General features: G+C 45.6%; 1 protein-coding gene across 1 annotated transcript in view; it reads right to left on the bottom strand.

Annotated features, from left to right (window-relative positions):
- Positions 1-19472, bottom strand: part of LOC308625763 (putative tetratricopeptide repeat protein 41) — a gene marked incomplete at both ends in the record, with an annotated part of 59199 nt that overhangs the window by 28098 nt on the left and 11629 nt on the right. The window contains 4 exon segments of the mRNA XM_081250250.1: positions 11448-11626; positions 12491-12689; positions 17525-17725; positions 19325-19469. Coding sequence (XP_081106376.1) covers positions 11448-11626; positions 12491-12689; positions 17525-17725; positions 19325-19469 — 724 coding nt within the window.

The raw sequence follows: 19472 nt of genomic DNA, 5'->3' as shown, positions 1-19472 counted from the left end.
CATGTGGGATCCTCCCAGACCAGGGCTCGAACCTGTGTCCCCAGCATTAGCAGGCAGACTCTCAACCACTGCGCCACCAGGGAAGCCCCTTACCACTTAATCTTGATACAAGTTAAATATTAAATACATTTTCTATATTTCACTGTTTCTCTCTCAAAGGATCAGCACTTTGCTTTTATTAAGGTTTACATATATTACCAAGTATCGTAAACTACCACATGAAAAATAAGTCAAGGCCTTTAACTAATCCTCATATGTAAATTTTGAAAACCAGAGAGTCAAAAAAGAGTATTTCTCTAGCTCAATCCATATATTGTTGTCATTTGTATTTGGGAGTGATTTTCAGGCAAGAAATAAAAGGCGTTTAAATTTCTTATACAATTCTGCCCTCTGTTGCAACTGTCTTGAATTACTAGCTTTAGCAGAAAGAACAAAATGTTAAAAGAACAAAATAGGGAGCATACCTCTGTGTGTGTGTGTGTGTGTGTGTTGTGCAGTTATACCTTATCATATACAAATGAAAATATACAGAATTTTTGAACTTGAAGACTCAATTAAATACATGGTATCACAAAGTCATCATTTTCAGAATTTCTCTTTCCAAACATTCCAGTATCTAAACTTCTACATTTGTCCATTTGTTACATTTCAAACTGTTGTGCCTAATGTGTCTGACACAAATATATTCTTATTCCTCATCTGTTCTTTTGGACAAACTGTAGGCAACCCAGACCCTGGCTACCCTCTTGCTTTCTTTCTGCCAACTAACCCAGACCTTGGCTACCCTCTTGTTTTCTTTCTGCCAACTTTTCTGTGGATCCCCATTCATGCACGGAATAAATGTTCAGTGACCACCAATGTGTCAGGCAGCATTCCAGGCTCTGAACACCAAGCACAGAAGACAAGGGTGCAGCCCTTAGCATCAGGGAGGCCGCCAGGAGCCTCTGAACCATAGCTACAGTGCCTTGGGTTGGGGAGCAAAAACTAAACAGAGCCAGGGGAGAGAGAGCGCTGAGGGCCAGAGTCCAAGACATTCGTCTGCAGTGGCTGTCTGAGCAAAGGGGCCTGAGGTGGGTAAAAGAACTGAGGGGTGGAGCTAAGTGATGTGGGACCCTAAGAACCAGAAGTGGCTGCTCAGAACAGGCAGAAAAGGGCAGTGTGGACACAAAGCTAAGGGACAGGATCCTGTCTAGAAGTGGGACTTTCACACATTCCAAGAGGGTTACTAAGTCCAGACTCCTGTCAAGAGCTCAGGTTGGGATGGATGGTGTTCATCACTAAGGTGCCATTCAGCACCCACACCACTCCTGCTGTTGCTCCAGGCGCTGGGGATACAGTAGTGAACACGGAGGTAGAGCCCTGCTCTCAAGAAGCTTATACTCCAGCAGCTGGGAGGGTCGGAGGCAGGGGAGAGGGGAGCAGAGATAGAAAATTTAAAAAAGAAACAAGACAAAGTCTGGTAGCAGTAAAAGCTATGCAAAGAATTAAAACACGTTAACATAACAGAGAATGACTAAGTACAACGTTAGATTGGGAGGTCACCCTGAGAGGGTGACACTGCAGCGAGATCTAAATAACCAGAAAGAACCAGTACTACAATGAGTGGGAAGAACATTCCTGGCAGAGGGAACAGTTGGTGTCAAGGCCCAAAGGCAGAATGTACTTGAAGGACAGAAAGAAGGCCAGGGTCTTACAAAATGATGCTACCCAGCCACGGAGGGGCCAGATTGTATAAGGCATTGCAGGCTAAACTGAGGAGTTTAGATTTTAGTATAAGTGCAACAGCAGACCAGTGGAGTTGTCTTAATGTGCAAAGTGACATGATCTGGTTTACATTCTTAAAAACTCATCTTGGCTACTATGAAGACAATGGACTTTGTAGGAACAACAATGAAAGTAGGAAGACCAGTTCAGAAGCTGTTACAACAGGCCAAGGGAGAGGGGATGGTGGCTAGGGCTCACTAGAGCGATGCTAGTGAAAAGCCGAGGTTAGTATGACACCTCTAACCTCTCCTCTTCAACATCATCCTGGGAGTCCTAGCTAGTGCAATAAGACAGGAAAAGGAAATAAAAGATATATATATATATATATGGAAGGAAGAAATAAAACGGTCTTTCTTCACAAATGACATGATAGTCTATGTAGAATATCCAAAAAACAAAAAACAAAAAACCTCCTGGAAATAATAAGCATTTATAGCAAGGTTACAGGATACAAGATTAATATTCAAAAGCCAATTGTGGGACTTCCCTGGTGGTCCAGTGGTAAAGAATCCACCTTCCAATGCAGGGGACGTGGGTTCAATCCCTGGTCGGGGAACTAAGATCCCACATGCCGTGGGGCAACTAAGCCAGTGCACCACAACTACTGAGCCCACATGCCTCAACTAGAGAGCCCGCATGCCACAGCTACAGAGCCCACATGCTCTGGAGCCTGGGCGTCGCAACTAGAGAGAAGCCTGTGTGCCACAACTAGAGAGAACCCATGCACTGCAAAGAAAGATCCCACATGCTGCAACTAAGACCCAACACAGCCAAAAAAAAAAAAAAAAGGCCAGTTGCTCTCCTATGTACCAGCAGTGAACAATTGGAATTAGAGATTTAAAACATATTACTATTTATAATAGAACACCAAAAATGAAGTACTTAGGTATAAATCTAACCAAATATGTATATGATCTATATGCATAACACTACCAAAGTCTGATGAAAGATATCAAAGAAGATCTAAATAAACAGATATACCATGTTGGCGGATTGGAATGCTCAGCACTGTTAAGATGCTTGACCTATAGATTCAATGCAATCCCAGTAAAAATCTTCTGTCCAACCAAAATCAATGTCCAACCAACCTTCGACAAAGCAGCAAAGACAATTCAATGGAGATCGTCTAATTAACAAATGGTGCTGGAATAACTGGACATCCATGTGTAAAAAAAAATTAATCTAGACACAGACATTGCACTTTCACCAAAAAATTACTCAAAATTGATAATAGACCTAAGTATAAAATGAACTACTATAAAACTTTTAGAAGGAAATGCAGAAGAAAAGCTATGTGACCTTGGATTTGGTGATGAGTTATTAAATGCAATACCAGGGCTTCCCTGATGGCGCAGTGGTTGAGAGTCCACCTGTCGATGCAGGGGACACGGGTTCGTGCCCCGGTCCGGGAAGATCCCGCATGCCGTGGAGCGGCTAGGCCCGTGAGCCATGGCCGCTGAGCCTGCGCGTCCGGAGCCTGTGCTCCGCAACGGGAGAGGCCACAACAGTGAGAGGCCCGCGTACCGCAAAAAAAAAAAAAAAAAAAAAAACCAATACCAAAAGCACAATTCATGAAAAAATATTGTTAGACTTCATTAAAATTTAAAACTTCTGCTCTGTGAAAGTCACTATTAAGAGAATGAAAAGACAAGCCACAGATTGGGAGAAAATATTTGTAAAATATATATCTGATAAAGGATTTCTATCCAAAATACACAAAGAACTCTTAAAACTCAATAATAAGATATGTAAAGATGCTCAACATTATTTGCCATTAGGGAATTGCAAATTAAAACAATAAGATATCACCACACACCTATTAGAATGGCTAAAATCAAAAAAGTTGACAATACCAAATGCTAACGAGGATATAGAACAACAGAAACTCTCATTCATCGCTCATGGTAATGCAAAATGGTACAGTCCCTTCAGAAGACGATTTGGCAGTTTCTTATAAAGCTAAACATAGTCTTACCATATAATCCAGCAATCATGTTCCTAGGTATTTACTCAACTGATTAATAAACTTGGCATGCAAATGTTTATAGCAAACGTTTGTCCTTCAATAGGTGAATAGGTAAACTGTGGTACATTCGTACCCTGGAATATTATTCAGCATTAAAAAGAAATGAGGTGTTGGGATTTCCCTGGTGGCACAGTAGTTGAGAATCCGCCTGCCAATGCAGGGGACACGGGTTTGATCCCTGGTCCGGAAAGATCCACATGCCGCAGAGCCACTAAGCCCGTGCTCCACAACTACTGAGCCTGCGCTCTAGAGCCCGCAAGCCACAACTACTGAGCCCATGTGCCACAACTGCTGAGCCTGTGTTCTACAGCCCGTGAACCACAGCTACTGAGACTGCGTGCCACAACTACTGAAGCCCGCATGCCTCGAGCCTGTGCTCCGCAACAAGCAAAGCCACCCCAATGAGACGCCTGCGCACCGCAATGAAGAGTAGTCCCCGCTTGCCGCAACTAGAGAAAGCTCGCATGCAGCAACAAAGACCCAACACAGCCATAAGTAAATAAATAAATAAATATATTTCTACTACTAAAAAAAATAAAAGAAAGAAAGAAGGAAATGAGGTGTCAAGCCATGAAAAGACATGGAGGAACCTTAAATGCATATTCTAATCACAACTGTGTATAACATCCCTGACAGCTTAGAGAAGGGCAGTGATGGTGGAGGTGGACACGTTTGAAAAACATTTAGGAAGTAAAAAATGCCAGGACTCAGTGATGAAACATATTTGGGGAGGGGATAAATGAGAGAAAAGTGTCAAGGATTACTCCAAGGTGGTAAATTGAGAGACAGTCCCTGGAACAGACCCTGTTTTGGAGGGATGTTCATGAGTTCAGTTTTAGATGTGTTGGGTTTGAGGAGCTTTGAAGACGTCACTCAAGTGGAAAGTAGGTCATTGGGTATGTGAATCTGGGGCTCCGATGATAAGCATGGCTGGGGAAGTAAATGTGTGAGTCACAGACACATGAACAATCACTAAAGCCACAGACACAGGTAATATTCTTACAGTGGAATTAATGAATGAGAGAAGAGCCTTAAGGAATTCTAACACTTAGAAGCCAGGTAGAAGAGGAGGAACTAGAAAAGAGACAGAAAAGCTACAGCCAGAGAGATGGAAGATGAACCACGGGAGTATATACCAGTAAAACGGAGACCAGAATGTTTACAAGAGGAGAGCCAGGTCAAAAAATCCATTGACGCTAAGAAGTCAAGTCAGACAAGGACTGAAAATGTTCTTTGGATGACCTGTTCGTGATCTTGCCTATTTTTATTGAAGTGTTCATCATCTTCTTATTGATTTTAAGAGCATTTTTACATATTAGAAATATTGCTATTAATCCTTTGCCTGTTGTGTGTGTTACAAATATTTTTCCCCGTTATCACTTGCCTTGTAGTTGTGTTTCTGATTTTCTCAGAGTTGATTTGTGTTGTTTTGTTTTACATATGGGAACTTCATGTGTTTATTTAGACAGATTTATCAATTATCTTCTCTTTCATGATTTACGCTTTTGCTTTCTTGCTTAGACTCATCCATATTTTCTTATAGTTTTCTTTATATAGAAGTTCACTTTCTTATATTTAACTCTAATCCTCCTTGAATTTATTTTGGTGCAATGTTTCAGGTAACTTAACTATTTTTACCAAATAGTGTATCATTATCACAGCACTATTTATTCCATAATCCATCTAATTTGAAAAGCTTCTATCATTTACTAATTTCTTATATCTGCACCTGAGTCTGTCTGAGCGTTCTATTTTGTTCAACTGAGCTATTTTTGCTGCCAGTAGCATTTTAAAAATTATTATTATTGCTTCATAATATGTTTAAATAACTTGAAATTCAAATTGCCCTCATCATTTTAAACTCTTACTCTCGTATACTTTTTCTCCAAGAATTTTGGAATCATTTTGAAAATTTAGAAATGTTTTCAGCCCATTGGGGTTTCAGTTAGAATTGTCCTACGCCTATAAACCAGTTGGGGAAGAATTGACAGCTTTATAGCATTGAGTTGCCCCATCCTAGAATATGGTACGTCTCCCTACGTACTGAAATCTTTTTTTTTTTTTTTTTTTTGCGGTACGCGGGCCTCTCACTGTTGTGGCCTCTCCCGTTGCGGAGCACAGGCTCCGGACGCACAGGCTCGGCGACCATAGCTCACGGGCCCAGCCGCTCCACGGCATGTGGGATCTTCCCGGACCGGGGCACGAACCCGTGTCCCCTGCATCGGCAGGCGGACTCCCAACCACTGCGCCACCAGGGAAGCCCTGAAATCTTATTTTCTGTAATTCTGAAGCTTTTTTTTTTTTTTTTTGCGGTATGCGGGCCTCTCACTGTTGTGGCCTCTCCCGTTGCGGAGCACAGGCTCCGGATGCGCAGGCTCAGCGGCCATGGCTCACGGGCCCAGCCGCTCCGCGGCATATGGGATCCTCCCAGACCGGGGCACGAACCCGTATCCCCTGCATCGGCAGGCGGACTCTCAACCACTGCGCCACCAGGGAGGCCCTGAAGCTTTTTTATAAGAATAAAGATTGTGCACATTTCTTATTAAATTTATTCTTAGATATTTCATATTTTCTGTGGCCATAGCAAATTGTGCCTTTTATTCTTTTAATTTTTCTGTAGAGCGATTTTGTCCCATTTACCCAAAATATTTAGAGATTCTGAAGGTATCAAGGGCAAAGATCCATACATTAATCATGAAAAGCTGGTGTTTTGCCATGTACTACAATCTTCTGACAAGATCCTGGAATGTAATGCATTTATCCTTGGCCCTAATAGGAAAGCCTGCCCCTTAAAAACACGATGATTCTCCTCACCCCACCCCATCCACCACCTGGAGGGCAGCCAGCCAGCCATCTGTCAAGATGGAGCCAGGCTGGGACTCATCCTTCGACCACATCTTCTTCTCACCTTTGACACTGTTCAAAAATGCAACTGCAGCCAGAAATGGGTTTTCTTCAGTTTGATGTGACCCAGGGCTCCAGCCAAAATCAAAAGCATCATGTCGAAGAGAACCTATAAAAACTGACCTGACCATAAAAGTTGTCTTCTTGACTCAAAGACCTCTCTACTGGCCTATCACTCAGAGGTGCAGCTTCCCCAGCCAGCGCTGCTGGGTAGGGTAGGGGTGGGTCAGGAAGCATCAAGGGAGAAGCGAGTCCCAAACTTCAGAACTGCGCATCGTTCCATGAAGCCAAGAAATTAGGCTTCTTGTTCTTGCTGCAGCCACCAGAGGGAGCCAAACCACACACTCGGGAGGGAGAACTGAGAACAGGGCATACAGAGCAACAGCCTGGGGGACCAGGAGAGATGTCAGACTGTCTTCCACCCGCAGTCAAACTAATGCCACTGGGCACTCTTAGAAAACTCTCACTTTTACTTGGGCCTCTCACTGTTGTGGCCTCTCCCGTTGCGGAGCACAGGCTCCGGACGCGCAGGCTCAGCGGCCACGGCTCACGGGCCCAGCCGCTCCGCGGCATGTGGGAGCTTCTCGGACCGGGTCACGTTCCCGCGTCCCCCGCATCGGCAGGCAGACTCTCAACCACTACGCCACCAGGGAAGCCCTAGAAGACTCTCACTTTAAGGAACCTACCAGAAGCAGGTAGGGGTCAAAAGTATCAGTAGCTTATTTACCTTTCAGAACAGAATGCAGATAAGGAAGAAGGAGCCTCAAAAAGAGAATTCTTAATCATCTCCCGCACGGGGAGGGAGGCTAGGCACTGTGGTTGCAAGGATGCTCTGAGGTCCCCATGAATCGGGGCTTTCTTGCTACTTGGAAGTGTGCCTACCTGGAAAGCTCCTCTCCACCCAGCAGCAGGATCTGGCTCTTCCTTCCTCAGGTCACTTCTCCCCGCTGGTGGATTTGGGGAAAGGAATCTCTGTCCTGCACCCACTCCCCAGGTGGGCCAGTCCTGCTTCGCAGTCATGGCTGGCTCTGCCTGTGCTCTTGGTCCTAAACTCCTGCTCCCATCAGGGCGCCTCGTCCCACCTGGGCTTGTGCTTCCAGAAGGCAGTGGTTTCCCGAGGCTGCTTGCTGTCCCCTCTCTGACCCACACTGCCCTAAACGTGCAACACGATGGGTTCTCCCTCCTGCCCCCAAATAGTTTGTGACAGACTTGCTAAAAATGTAGGGGCATCAGAGCAGAGTTTCAACATGGCACAGAGAAGAAAATCATTTAAAATGGAGTATTAGGCACTCAATTGAATGCATTTAATTGATATCCATCCTCACTTTGGGAATTTCTAGCTCCCTAGTCCCCTGGTTCTCCTCCTATCTCTGTAACCCCTCTTTCTCTCCTCCTCACTGCGTCCTCCTCTGCTCACCCCTCGGAGTTTTGTCCTAGGCCCACCTCCCTTCGTCCTGCCCCTGGATGCCCTCATCCCCTCCCCTGGCTTCAATGCCCACAGTATGCATGTATCCCTGGCCTGGCTGTCTTTCCCTGAGCCCAGAGAATATCTCTTTCCCAACATTCTACCATCACTCCAAACTCAGCACAGCTTCTGTCCCCTAAAGCTGCTCCTTTGGGAGTGTTTCCTGTTTTGGCTGATGGCCAGTCATTCAAGTCAGAACCATGGGAGGCACCTCTGACTCCCCCATCTCCTGTACCCACTTCATGATCAAGTCCTGTGGATTCTACCTCCCAACCTTCCCCTGCGTCCCCATTGCCTCCCCCTTGTCGGAGCCAACATCGCCTCTCACCTGGGTCATTACCACTGTCAGATGTCTGGCAAGCCAAGCTTGTCCCTTTTTTATTTCAATCTTCACACCGCACCCAGAGCGAACTTTCAAAACCAAACCTGGCACCATCTTGCTTAAATCCCCGATGGCTTCCCACTGCTCTTCAGATCAGAGCCAGATCCTTAGCTTGACCCTCCATACTTGGGTGCCTGCCTGCCTCTGCAGCCCCGGGACTCCCTCCATGCCCACCTCTCACGTGCCCATACTGGACTCGTTCAGCCCTTTGCTCACCACTCTTCCTCCCGACTCTGGGTGGCTGTTCCCTCTGCCCTTTGTCCAACTAGCTCTCACTCATCCTCCAAGTCTCAGATGAAATGTCACTGCTTCGGGGTGACGTCCACTGTCCCTGAGGCCAGGTCACACCTCCCCGCTCTAGGCTCTGTGCCACCACTGTGTAGCACTCCCCTCAGGCCGAATTGCTCCACAGTGTCTATCTTTTACACGCCAGCAAAAGCTCCATTAAGGCAGGAACCACGTCTATCATATCCATCGCTGTATCCCTGGCATCTAGCATCATGCTTGGCATAACCTAGGCACTCAGAAAATACTGTTGAATTAAGTTGGAGGAGTGGCAGCATTTGCCCAGACCTTTCAATAAAGAGGGCAGCTCTCCTGAAATCGCAGACTATAATACAGGATTTCTCGAAAACCTCATTGGAAGAATATTCCAGCTGCACCCAGGAGGGCAGATTGACTCCAGGTTGTGTGCAGCTGCGTAACCATGGCAGAAAAACAAATGTTTGAGGAGGCCCAGGCAGCCAACTAGACCTCCGATGGTTATTATATGGGATTCCTGCTATAATTAAACCTTGTTCTGATGAATCTAATGCATCTTCTATTGCTTAGGCGATGATACTTGGCCTTGTGATTTGTACTTTTAGCAACCCCAAAAGGAAAAAAAGGAACCTACACAGTCCTGGAGGGACTTCAAGGATCCCCCGCACCCCTAAGCCCCGCACACACACAGCCATGGGCTGACTCTGCCAACCCGGTGGGAGGTAAGACCCAAAGGTGGACACAACTACCACACGCAGTGACGTAATGACAGCTTCGCTTCATGAAGATTGACCAGAGAGGGGAAATGAGGGCCAGGTAGAGAAGACCGAATGGACATGAGAGGCTCTGTGGGAGTAAAGTCTACGGACTTGGCCTTGATTGAACATGAAGGGTGAGGAAGACGGAAGGTGTCAAAGGCAGTGATGGAGGCCAGGACTCCCTGCTGAGCAGGCCCTGGGGGCCGGGGTAACACGAGAGACTAACCAGTGGCATCTTAGTTGATTGCACAGACAACAACATGCTTGCAGAATCACCAGAAGGGCCCTGTGGATGGCTCCAGCCTAGTTCAAAGGGACACATTCTGAACTAGGTCCATTTACATCTTGAAAATCCTCACACATTGAAATGTTAGGCAATTCCCTCCCACTTTCAACCCAGAGCCTGGCCCCTTCCATCACCATGACACCCACGTAATGACAAGCTGCTAATAGTATTATTGCTTGATCAACGTGTAGCATCATCAATTAGAAGCAGTATCAGGAAGGACTTCTATCCCACCTTGGAGATCCGATCTTCCCCTGGCTAGCGTCCAGCTTCCTATGACACACAGAACTTCCCCACCTTGTCTCTCACCTCCTATCTCCCTCCCCCACCCTGCATCCCTAAGCACTGACACATTTCCTTATGGACCTGGCTTTATTCAACACGCTGGTATCCCTGTGAGTATCACGTGGGTCCTTCTACATGGAGGATGAGTAGATCAGACAAATTCCAAAATTACATAAATTGTACATGGTCCTAAGAATAAAGGTAAAGCCTAGATGTCTCAGGACAAAAAGGGATGGAGGTATGGTATCACCCAAATCCATTCTCAACTATCTGAGACACCCTGGGCAACTTACCTCACTTCTCTAAGACTCAGTTCCCTTAATTTCAATAAAAATATTAATAGTATTAGAGAGGTCTTATGAGAATTAAAATAATACATATGAAGTACTTAACTTAGAGCCTGGCATATGACAAATGCTCAACATCTGTTTATGATCACTAAATGATAAACCCCATATGGGGTTTTTTTAGAGCAGGGATTAGTTTTTGAACTAATTAGTTTTTGAACAAAACTAGTTTTGAACTAGTTTACCTAGTTCGTTGCTATGTCAACACTGCCCAGTGAGTCCATGTCCCGGGGAAGGTGCACAGTTACTATTTGTTGAAAGAATGAATGAAGGTTACTACTGTTTAATAAGCAAAGAAACAAAGGATGAAGGGCGGGGGCGGGGGAAGGGGGCCTACTATGGAGAGCAAAGAGCAGAAAGTTAACCAAAGTGTTGTCTAAACCCAAGCCAACAGGCAGAAGGTCAAAGCAGAACTGTCCCAATGTGGATTGAGGCCATCCTTGACAGTAATTGCACTTTTCCAGCACTGAGTGATAGAGGGAGTTAGGGGTACCCTCAGTAGAGGGAAGATAGAATGAAGGACAAGCTTGGGACTGGTGGATCTGAAATAATTTAGGTTTTGCATCTATTTAATTTGAAGTGGTTACTCAGGAAAGACGCTGATCAAGCAATAATACTGTTAGTAGCTCTTGAGAAGTGGGGCATGGACCCTGATACTCTGAAAGGAGGTCAAGGCTGCAAACACAGATCAAGAAGGAAGATGTCGGAGTGTGGCTGAAGCCATGAGAAAGGAGAGAGAAAGAACACTACTGACGCTTGAGAAGCAGCCACCGCAAGAGGGCAAAGAGGAGCCGTTTCAAATTTAATACTAACACTGCCTATCTTCAGAAATTGTTGGTTTAAGTGGTGGGAAGGAGGACTCCAAGGTATGGTGGATTGATCAGAATGATGTGTGGAAACAGAACAGTAACCCTGGGCCACTCTATATCCCAGCAGAAAGGACTACTGAGACATCGCCACTCACTGTACCTGAGAGTGCACATCTCTTCCTCAATTTCTGGTACTGATCTGCTTTGATCTTGCCCACTGTGAGCAAATAGGCCTCGGTAGCATCATATCCAACTTCTGACAATACACTCCAGTAGTGGATGAGGTGCAGCCTTGTCCAGAAGCTCGGGCTTTGGGTCTTTGACATAAAGTCTGTGATACTTGTAACACAATGGATTAATGGAAGTCGTTGTAGTATTTCATGCCTTGAAGGCAGCTATTCTATTTACCACATCCCATTAGCCTCTTCATAAACTTCTGCACTATTATGACGTTAGTAGGTCACCAGATAAATACGAGCCTGTCACTCTTCAGCGGTCGTGGCCAATGCCCCTCCTCTGGCCAGGAGGCCCCTCCTCGGGTCAGGGTCCCTGAACCTGCCAGGCCGAGCCAGCCCCTCCCTCTTCCGAGCTTACCCAGGTCTGTGCCGTTGCTCTAGGGAAGCATTTACCACCATGGACAGCAGTTCTCTGTCTCCACACCTTCCCTACTAGATGGAAAGCACCTGAGGCCTGGGGCCATAGCTCATTCACTCCTGCATCGCCAGGGCCTGGAACAGCGTGGGAGACAGAGAGGGTCAGTGAGAGATGTTTGCTGAATGAAGGCACAGGAGGACAAGAAAGAAGGCGAAGGAAGGCAAGGGAGAGGGGTGCAGGGGAAGAAAAGGAAAGAAGGAAGGGAAGGAGCTAGGAGGGTGTAGCGGAGAACATGGCCACTCCTTTATCCTCGCTCGACTGCTAGTCCTCCTCTGCCCAGAATGCGTCTTATCTTTGAGAGGAATCCAGTGGGGGTCAGGAAAGGAAAAGAACGCTCTGCAGAGCCAGATGATCAGATGGAGTAAGCCCAGGGATCCATCGGCCATAGCAGTTGATGTCAAGTGATGGTCCAGTCCGAATGAATGAACCGGTGTCGAATGAATATATGAATGGACACGTCTTGCTCAAGGGAACCATGGATACCTCAGTGCAGCACTCAGCAAAAGGAAAAGCGAAATCTGCCAAACACGATATAAAAAGGAGACTTACCTAGGACTTGAGAGGAAGCTGCACAAATCCTCCCAGCAGCCGCTCATCTTCATGTGCCAAGGCAGCTCTTGATACACTCTCCAGAAAGCCGTTTGCCTTTGGAAGTATTTGACCAAGATTTGGTGGAAATGTGCTCTCTTGTGATTCGTTGGGTTCTGAAAGGCATATGGACCGTTCTCTCTGGCGGGAGTGGTTACACCTATTTAAAAATCAGTTACAGTTACTTTGCTATACAGCAGAAATTAATGCAACATTGTAAATCAACTACACTCCACTAAAATTATTTTTAATTAAAAAAAATTTTTTAATAAAATAAAAATCAGTTACAGTAGAACACATCTGACTTTTTAGCCTATGAAGACACTATAGCAAACAGATAACAGCTCAGCGGCCATAATTAGAGACGACAAAAGTCAAGGTAGCTGGAAAAAAAACTGAAATGTTAAAAATGTATCCTCTTATAAGGCAGTCAGAATTCATCAAAGAATCAGTTACAGCTATGATCGCTGACCTAGACTCTGAGAAACTTTGTGAGCATGTTGACTTTTCATGTTGTCTGCCCCCTCCCCCAAGGAAATATTTGTAACCTGCCTTTCAGTTTTAAATATACACCATGGTTACTGCTTAAATAAGCACTTTGAAATATCTGAGGGCATGCATTTTGGAGAAGTTAATCTGCTGCCTGCATCTCATATAGGGCAAGGGGTAGCTGAGCAAATTGAAAGCAAACTGGATTTTGGAGCCAAGATTACTGTACTGTGTTTCCAAAGAGAAATGGTTCCAGTAGATCATAATACCCAGAAACAACCTTCTCTAAAACAAAAGGGTTTTGCTTAATTCAGTCTTGGTGACAAATATTCTTGAAAACTGAAATAGAAGTATTTTTAATTTCCTGCTTGACACTTTTTCTTGCAAGACAAATGGGATGCACAGCTGGATGACACGCTAAGCCCAGCTCTTCAGAAGAAATATAACAAAAAGGGAGCCCATTGTTCAAATTACCATTCTGCATTTCCACTGAAATGAATTTTAGGTCATCTACCCACTTGGAGAGGCACCGTGCTAGCTGGTCTAAAATGTGCAGATTTGCCCAGATGGCATGTGTGGTGCTTAAAAGACAACTCCCCTCCCCCAATGGGTGGGGCAAGCGCATTTTGTGGGTAGTAAATTGGTAAAGTGGGTGGGGAATGAGAGAAAAAGAGAACTGGGACAAATATGACCCTGACTCCAAGATTTGGAGTGTTAAACACAATGCTTAAAGTATACAAGAACATTTTCGTACCAAACACTGCATTTAATGTTATCTTTTTACAACATAACCTCTTGAGGAGGATATGGAAACCCCTCTGCTGGTTAATTTTACATATTCACTAACTAGGCTAAGGGGGGCCCAGATAGCTGGCAAAACTTTACCTCTGGGTGTGTCTGTGACGGTGTTTCTGGAAGAGATAAGCATTTAAATTGGTAGACTGAATAAAAAAGATTGCCAGCCCTCACCAATGCAAGTGGGATGAGGGCCTGAATAGAAAAAAAAAGGACAGGCGAATTTACTCTCTGCTTGAGCTGGAACATTTATTTTCTTCTGCATTCAGACATCAGCACTCCTGGTTCTCGGACCTTCATTCTCGGACTGGGACTTATACCACTGGCTCCCCTGGTTCTCAGGCCTTTGGACTTGGACTACAGCTGTATACACCGTGGGCTTTCCTGGGCCTCCAGCTTGCGGACAGCAGATCATAGGACTCCTCAGTCTCCATAACTGCATGAGCCAAACCCTCATAATAAATCTCTTTCTATAAATCTGTGTATCTGTATATTGTTAACAACAAACTGGCACTTGCCATTAGCACTTGCCATCTACCTCTACAAGGATTAAATCATGAGCCGCTGCAGCTGCTGACTTTCAACACCCCCTGAAAGGAGCTCAGGGTGCAGATCAGGAATGCGGCCCTCTGTGCTCTGGGAAAAACTGGCAAAACAGGTCATCACATAGATATTTTCAGAAGATTTTATGAGCCCAATCTTTGCATCTCCTTGTACCTAGAAAAGCACTAAAATCCTTCATGGTGACGCTGCGCCTCGTGACTAGCAGTGACCTTCACCAAAATCACATATATACTGACCTGACCCCCACCTCTTTGGAGCAGTTTCTCAGAGCTATCTGAAATGCTGTCTCCTGGGCTATAGTCCTCATTTTGCCCCAAATAAAACCTAACTTGCACCTCTCATGTTGTGCAGTTTTTTTAAGTCGACAGTTTTATGGCGACCACGAAAGGACCCAGAGTGGACTTCTCTCCTTTGCCTGAACTCTGCAAGGGACCAGAGCCTTGGTACCAGCAGAGTCCCCTTGCACCCATCCGCCTCCTCAGAGAGTCCAGACGAATTCGGGTGAGTCTCTCCTGGTTCTCGGATCTCCCATATTGGTTGATGATCCGGAGTTGTAGTTGGCGGTATATAGCAGGTACCTGCCTCTCCCAGTTGAAAGATACTGGCAGGGAGGGCGGGGGGCTAGTTGAAAGATTCCAGGGAATACCCACCCAGGTGAAAGATACTGGGGGGGAGGGCACTGGTTGAAAGATACCAGGGTTTGCCAGTTGTAGGAGACTGAGTAGTCTGTGCTGAGTGGTTAGGTAAGAGGCTGATCTGATGCTTTTCCTCAAATCGGCTGTCTTAATAGAATTTGTCAGGATAAAAGTGAAGATATGGGCTTCCCTGGTGGCGCAGTGGTTGAGAATCTGCCTGCCAATGCCAGGGACACGGGTTTGAGCCCTGGTCTCGGAAGATCCCACATGCCACGGAGCAACTAGGCCCGTGAGCCACAACTACTGAGCCTGTGCATCTGGAGCTTGTGCTCCACAACAAGAGAGGCCACGATAGTGAGAGGCCCGCGCACCGCGATGAAGAGTGGTCCCCGCTTGCCACAACTAGGGGAAGCCCTCACACAGAAACGAAGACCCAACACAGCAAAAATAAATAAATTAATAAACTCCTACCCCCAACATCTTAAAAAAAAAAAATGTGAAGATATTACATGAGAGCTTTGCTCTGAAGAAAAGGGACAAGTTTCCTCCTGGCCGGTTACTGCTTTCTCAGGCGACTGAGAAATTTACGGGAGTGGTGGACACAGAGTCCTCATACCGTGCAGTGGTACCATAGGGAAGGCCACTCATTAATTAAAACACTTGCTGGTGGGGGTGTTGCAGGATAAGAATTGGCCATTCAGACCATCATCAAAAAATCTACGAAGGAGGGCTTCCCAGGTGGCGCAGTGGTTGAGAGTCCGCCTGCCGATGCAGGGGACGCGGGTTCGTGCCCCGGTCCAGGAAGATCCCACATGCCGCTGAGTGGCTGGGCCCGAGAGCCATGGCCGCTGAGCCTGCGCGTTCAGAGCCTGTGCTCCGCAAGGGGAGAGGCCACAGCAGTGAGAGGCCCGCGTACCACAAAACAAAAACAAAACAAACAAACAAAAAATCTACGAACGATAAATGCTGGAAAGGGTGTGGAGAAAAGGGAACCCTCTTGCACTGTTGGTGAGAATGTAAATTGATACAGCCACAATGGAGAACAGTACGGAGGTTCCTTAAAGAACTAAAAATAGAACTACCATATGACCCAGCAATCCAACTACTGGGCATGTACCCTGAGAAAACCATAATTCAAAAAGTGTCATGTACCACAAGGTTTACTGCAGCACTATTTACAATAGCCAGGACTTGGAAGCAACCTAAGTGTCCATCGACAGATGAATGGATAAAGAAGATGTGGCACATATATACAATGGAATGTTACTCAGCCATAAAAAGAAACGAAATTGAGCTATTTGTAAGTGAGGTGGATGGACCTAGAGTCTGTCACACAGAGTGAAGTAAGTCAGAAAGAGAAAAACAAATACCGTATGCTAACACATATATATGGAATCTAAGGGGAAAAAAAATGTCATGAAGAACCTAGGGGTAAGGCGGGAATAAAGACACAGACCTACTAGAGAATGGACTTGAGGATATAGGGAGGGGGAAGGGTAAGCTGTGACACAGCGAGAGAGAGGCATGGACATATATACAGTACCAAACATAAGGTAGATAGCTAGTGGGAAGCAGCCGCATAGCACAGGGAGATCAGCTTGGTGCTTTGTGACCACCTAGAGGGGTGGGATAGGGAGGATGGGAGGGAGACGCAAGAGGGAAGAGATATGGGAACATATGTATATGTATAACTGATTCACTTTGTTATAAAGCAGAAACTAACACACCATTGTAAAGCAATTATACTCCAATAAAGATGTTTAAAATATATATATATATATATATATATATATATATATATATATATATATATGTGCTTGATTGCATGTACTCCCCCTTCACCAAAATCACATATATACTGACCTTCCCCCCTACCTCTTCAGAGCAGTTTCTCAGAGCTATCTGAAATGCTGTCTCCTGGGCTATAGTCCTCATTTTGCCCCAAATAAAACTTAACTCGCAACTCTCATGTTGTGCAGTTTTTTTAAGTCGACAGTTACCACCTACATTGTCACAGCTCCATCTGTGTCAGCTACGGTTACAAACTGGCAAGCTTGCCAGTTATGACACTTGGCATTTTTGCTGAGCAGTATTTATTAAGATTTCCAACATCAGATTTGCACGTATGGGTGTGAGAGGGTTTTCTGTATGGTTGCTGTCCTGCCACACAGTCACACACGCATGAGCCAGCCACTCATTACTCACCTGACTCTCAGATTTTTTCCACTGTAGCTGGATTTCCCACTGGATCAACCAACTCTAAAGAGATCCTTAAGACCATAGAGAGAAATGACAGCAAGGTCTACCATTCAAAATTGATTTCCTATGCTAGGATTGGGGAATGAGCCCCAAATATCTGCGATCTTTCAGCAGAGGCAGCTGTTCAGACCCAACTGCACAAGCTTCCTGCGAGGTTTACCCCAGTTTAACCAAGCTCTTCCCGTACCTGTGGCTGAGCTCCCTGGGCCTGAGTGGGTGTGTCAGTGGGCAGCAATGGGAGGAAGAAAGTCACCTGGAAAAGGAGCAGTCCCTGGAGAGGAGGACCGGGCTTTCCTGCACAATCCTGGAGACGTTGGGAAAGCCAAGGGCACAGCCGTGGGTGGTTCCACCTGAATGATTCTTCCCTGGGCACAGAGACCTTGTTTCCACCTCCTTGCAGGTGGGGGAGGGCACAGTAAACTTGAAGTTAACTTTCTTTGCAGAAATGCAAACTCTAGAGCAAAACAATGGGACAGGACGATATGCTGCAGCACCAAACCACGTGTCTTTCATTCCCAGCATCTTCTGCTTCTCTCTCCGCAGCCCTACCTCCCCATCACTGCTGCATTCTAATTCACTTAGAAGAAGGTTGTTACAGCAGAAATGAAGACAGAAAAACTCAGGTTCCAAGAGACTTCTGAAGCTCATGGTAGAGTCAATGGCTCACGAGAACAAGCTTGGGCTCTCGAAAGCCTGATTACTGAATATCAAAAGACAGATTCCTGGCCAACTCCTGGAATATATACATATTTTTTAACCACAAACAACAGACTCAGACAATTACAGGAAGATCTAAAGATTTTTTTTTTCCCACACAGGAAGAAAAGAGATTTTGCTGAACTCAGAAAGGTGTTAAAAAAGAGACAGAGACACACAGAGAGAGAGAGAGAAAGCAATGAAGTTGCATAAGTGGTTTTCTGAGAAGGGGCCTGTGCCCTCCCCTGAACCCAAGGTAGCTTGCAGCAGGGAGAGATTGGCCTCTGGATGCTTCTGAGACCCGAGAGTAGGGAGGACCTGAGCTCTGCTTCCCATCGGAAGCCTGGAAGGCAGCAGCTTTGCAGATTTCCCAATGCCACCAGGAAGAACCAGAGAGGAGAAGTGGCTGTGGGGACAATGGGGGAGACTATAGGGCCTGGGTCTCCAAGGGGTGCAGTGAGTGGTGACATTCTCTGTTGGGAATGTCGAGTACGTACAAGACTGTAGGCTCAAGAAGAGTGCAGAAGGGAGCTGAGGGGTGTGCGCGAGGATGAGGGAACATGGCAGCAGATGGCAGCACAGATGGAACAACCCAAGAACAGACGCAACCACAGGAATCCCCGAGGATGCCAAAAATGGGGGCACTTCGGTGTCTGTAGACCATGTGGAGCCACAACCACCTTGGTGGAAGATGGCAGGAACAGATGACAACCAAGGACACCCAGCACCAAGGCCCTCAGATCTAAGCACAACCCAACAGGGACACAGCAAGGTCACAAAGCCTCACTTGACTGAAAAAAATCCTGAATTGGCTGAAAACAAACTAAACTGATGAGATTAACCTGAATTAACCTAGTTTCTGCCATCAGTGGGGCTGTAGGCTCAAAAGAGAGATTAAATTGAAGTACAGAAATAATAAAGGCTCATTCCTTAGACCCCTGAGAAATGTCACTGAAATTTGTACTTAATACATCTCTCCTTACAATCAATACACACACCTCCCTAGATAGGGCTGCCAGGTTTAGCAAATAAAAATATAGAGCCTCCAGCTAAATCCAAATTTCAGGTAAACAATAAATCAATTTTTGGCATAAATATATCCCATGGAATATTGGGCATATACTTATACTCAAGATTATTTGTTACTTATCTGTAATTCAAACAATTTTTAGTATAAGTATTTCCCATGCATTATCTGGGATTCACTTATACTAAAAGGTTATTGTTTGTCTGAAATTCAAATTTAACTGGGCATCCTGTACTTTCTCTGACAATCCTCTCCCTAGACCCTCCTCCCCGGGTGGAGTCTTTCTCCCTGTGGAATCGTACCAGGTTGTTAATACTGGCTAACGCCTACCTTCTCCTGAAGCCACAGTCTCTGAATTTGCCTTTTTTTGTTTCAAAGTCCAAGTATAGTCTTCAGTCCTGCGTTTCAGAATCAATTCCCAGAGCTCCTGAATGGGGGCCACCCCCAAGTACTCCTTCAGACACTGAAACTCATTTCA

Source organism: Mesoplodon bidens, assembly GCF_964165515.1.
Source record: "Mesoplodon bidens genome assembly, chromosome: 11".
In the NCBI taxonomy this organism is placed as follows: Eukaryota; Metazoa; Chordata; class Mammalia; order Artiodactyla; family Ziphiidae; genus Mesoplodon; species Mesoplodon bidens.
The sequence above is the reverse complement of the archived record's forward strand: the minus strand, read 5'-3'. Positions and strand labels throughout refer to the sequence as shown.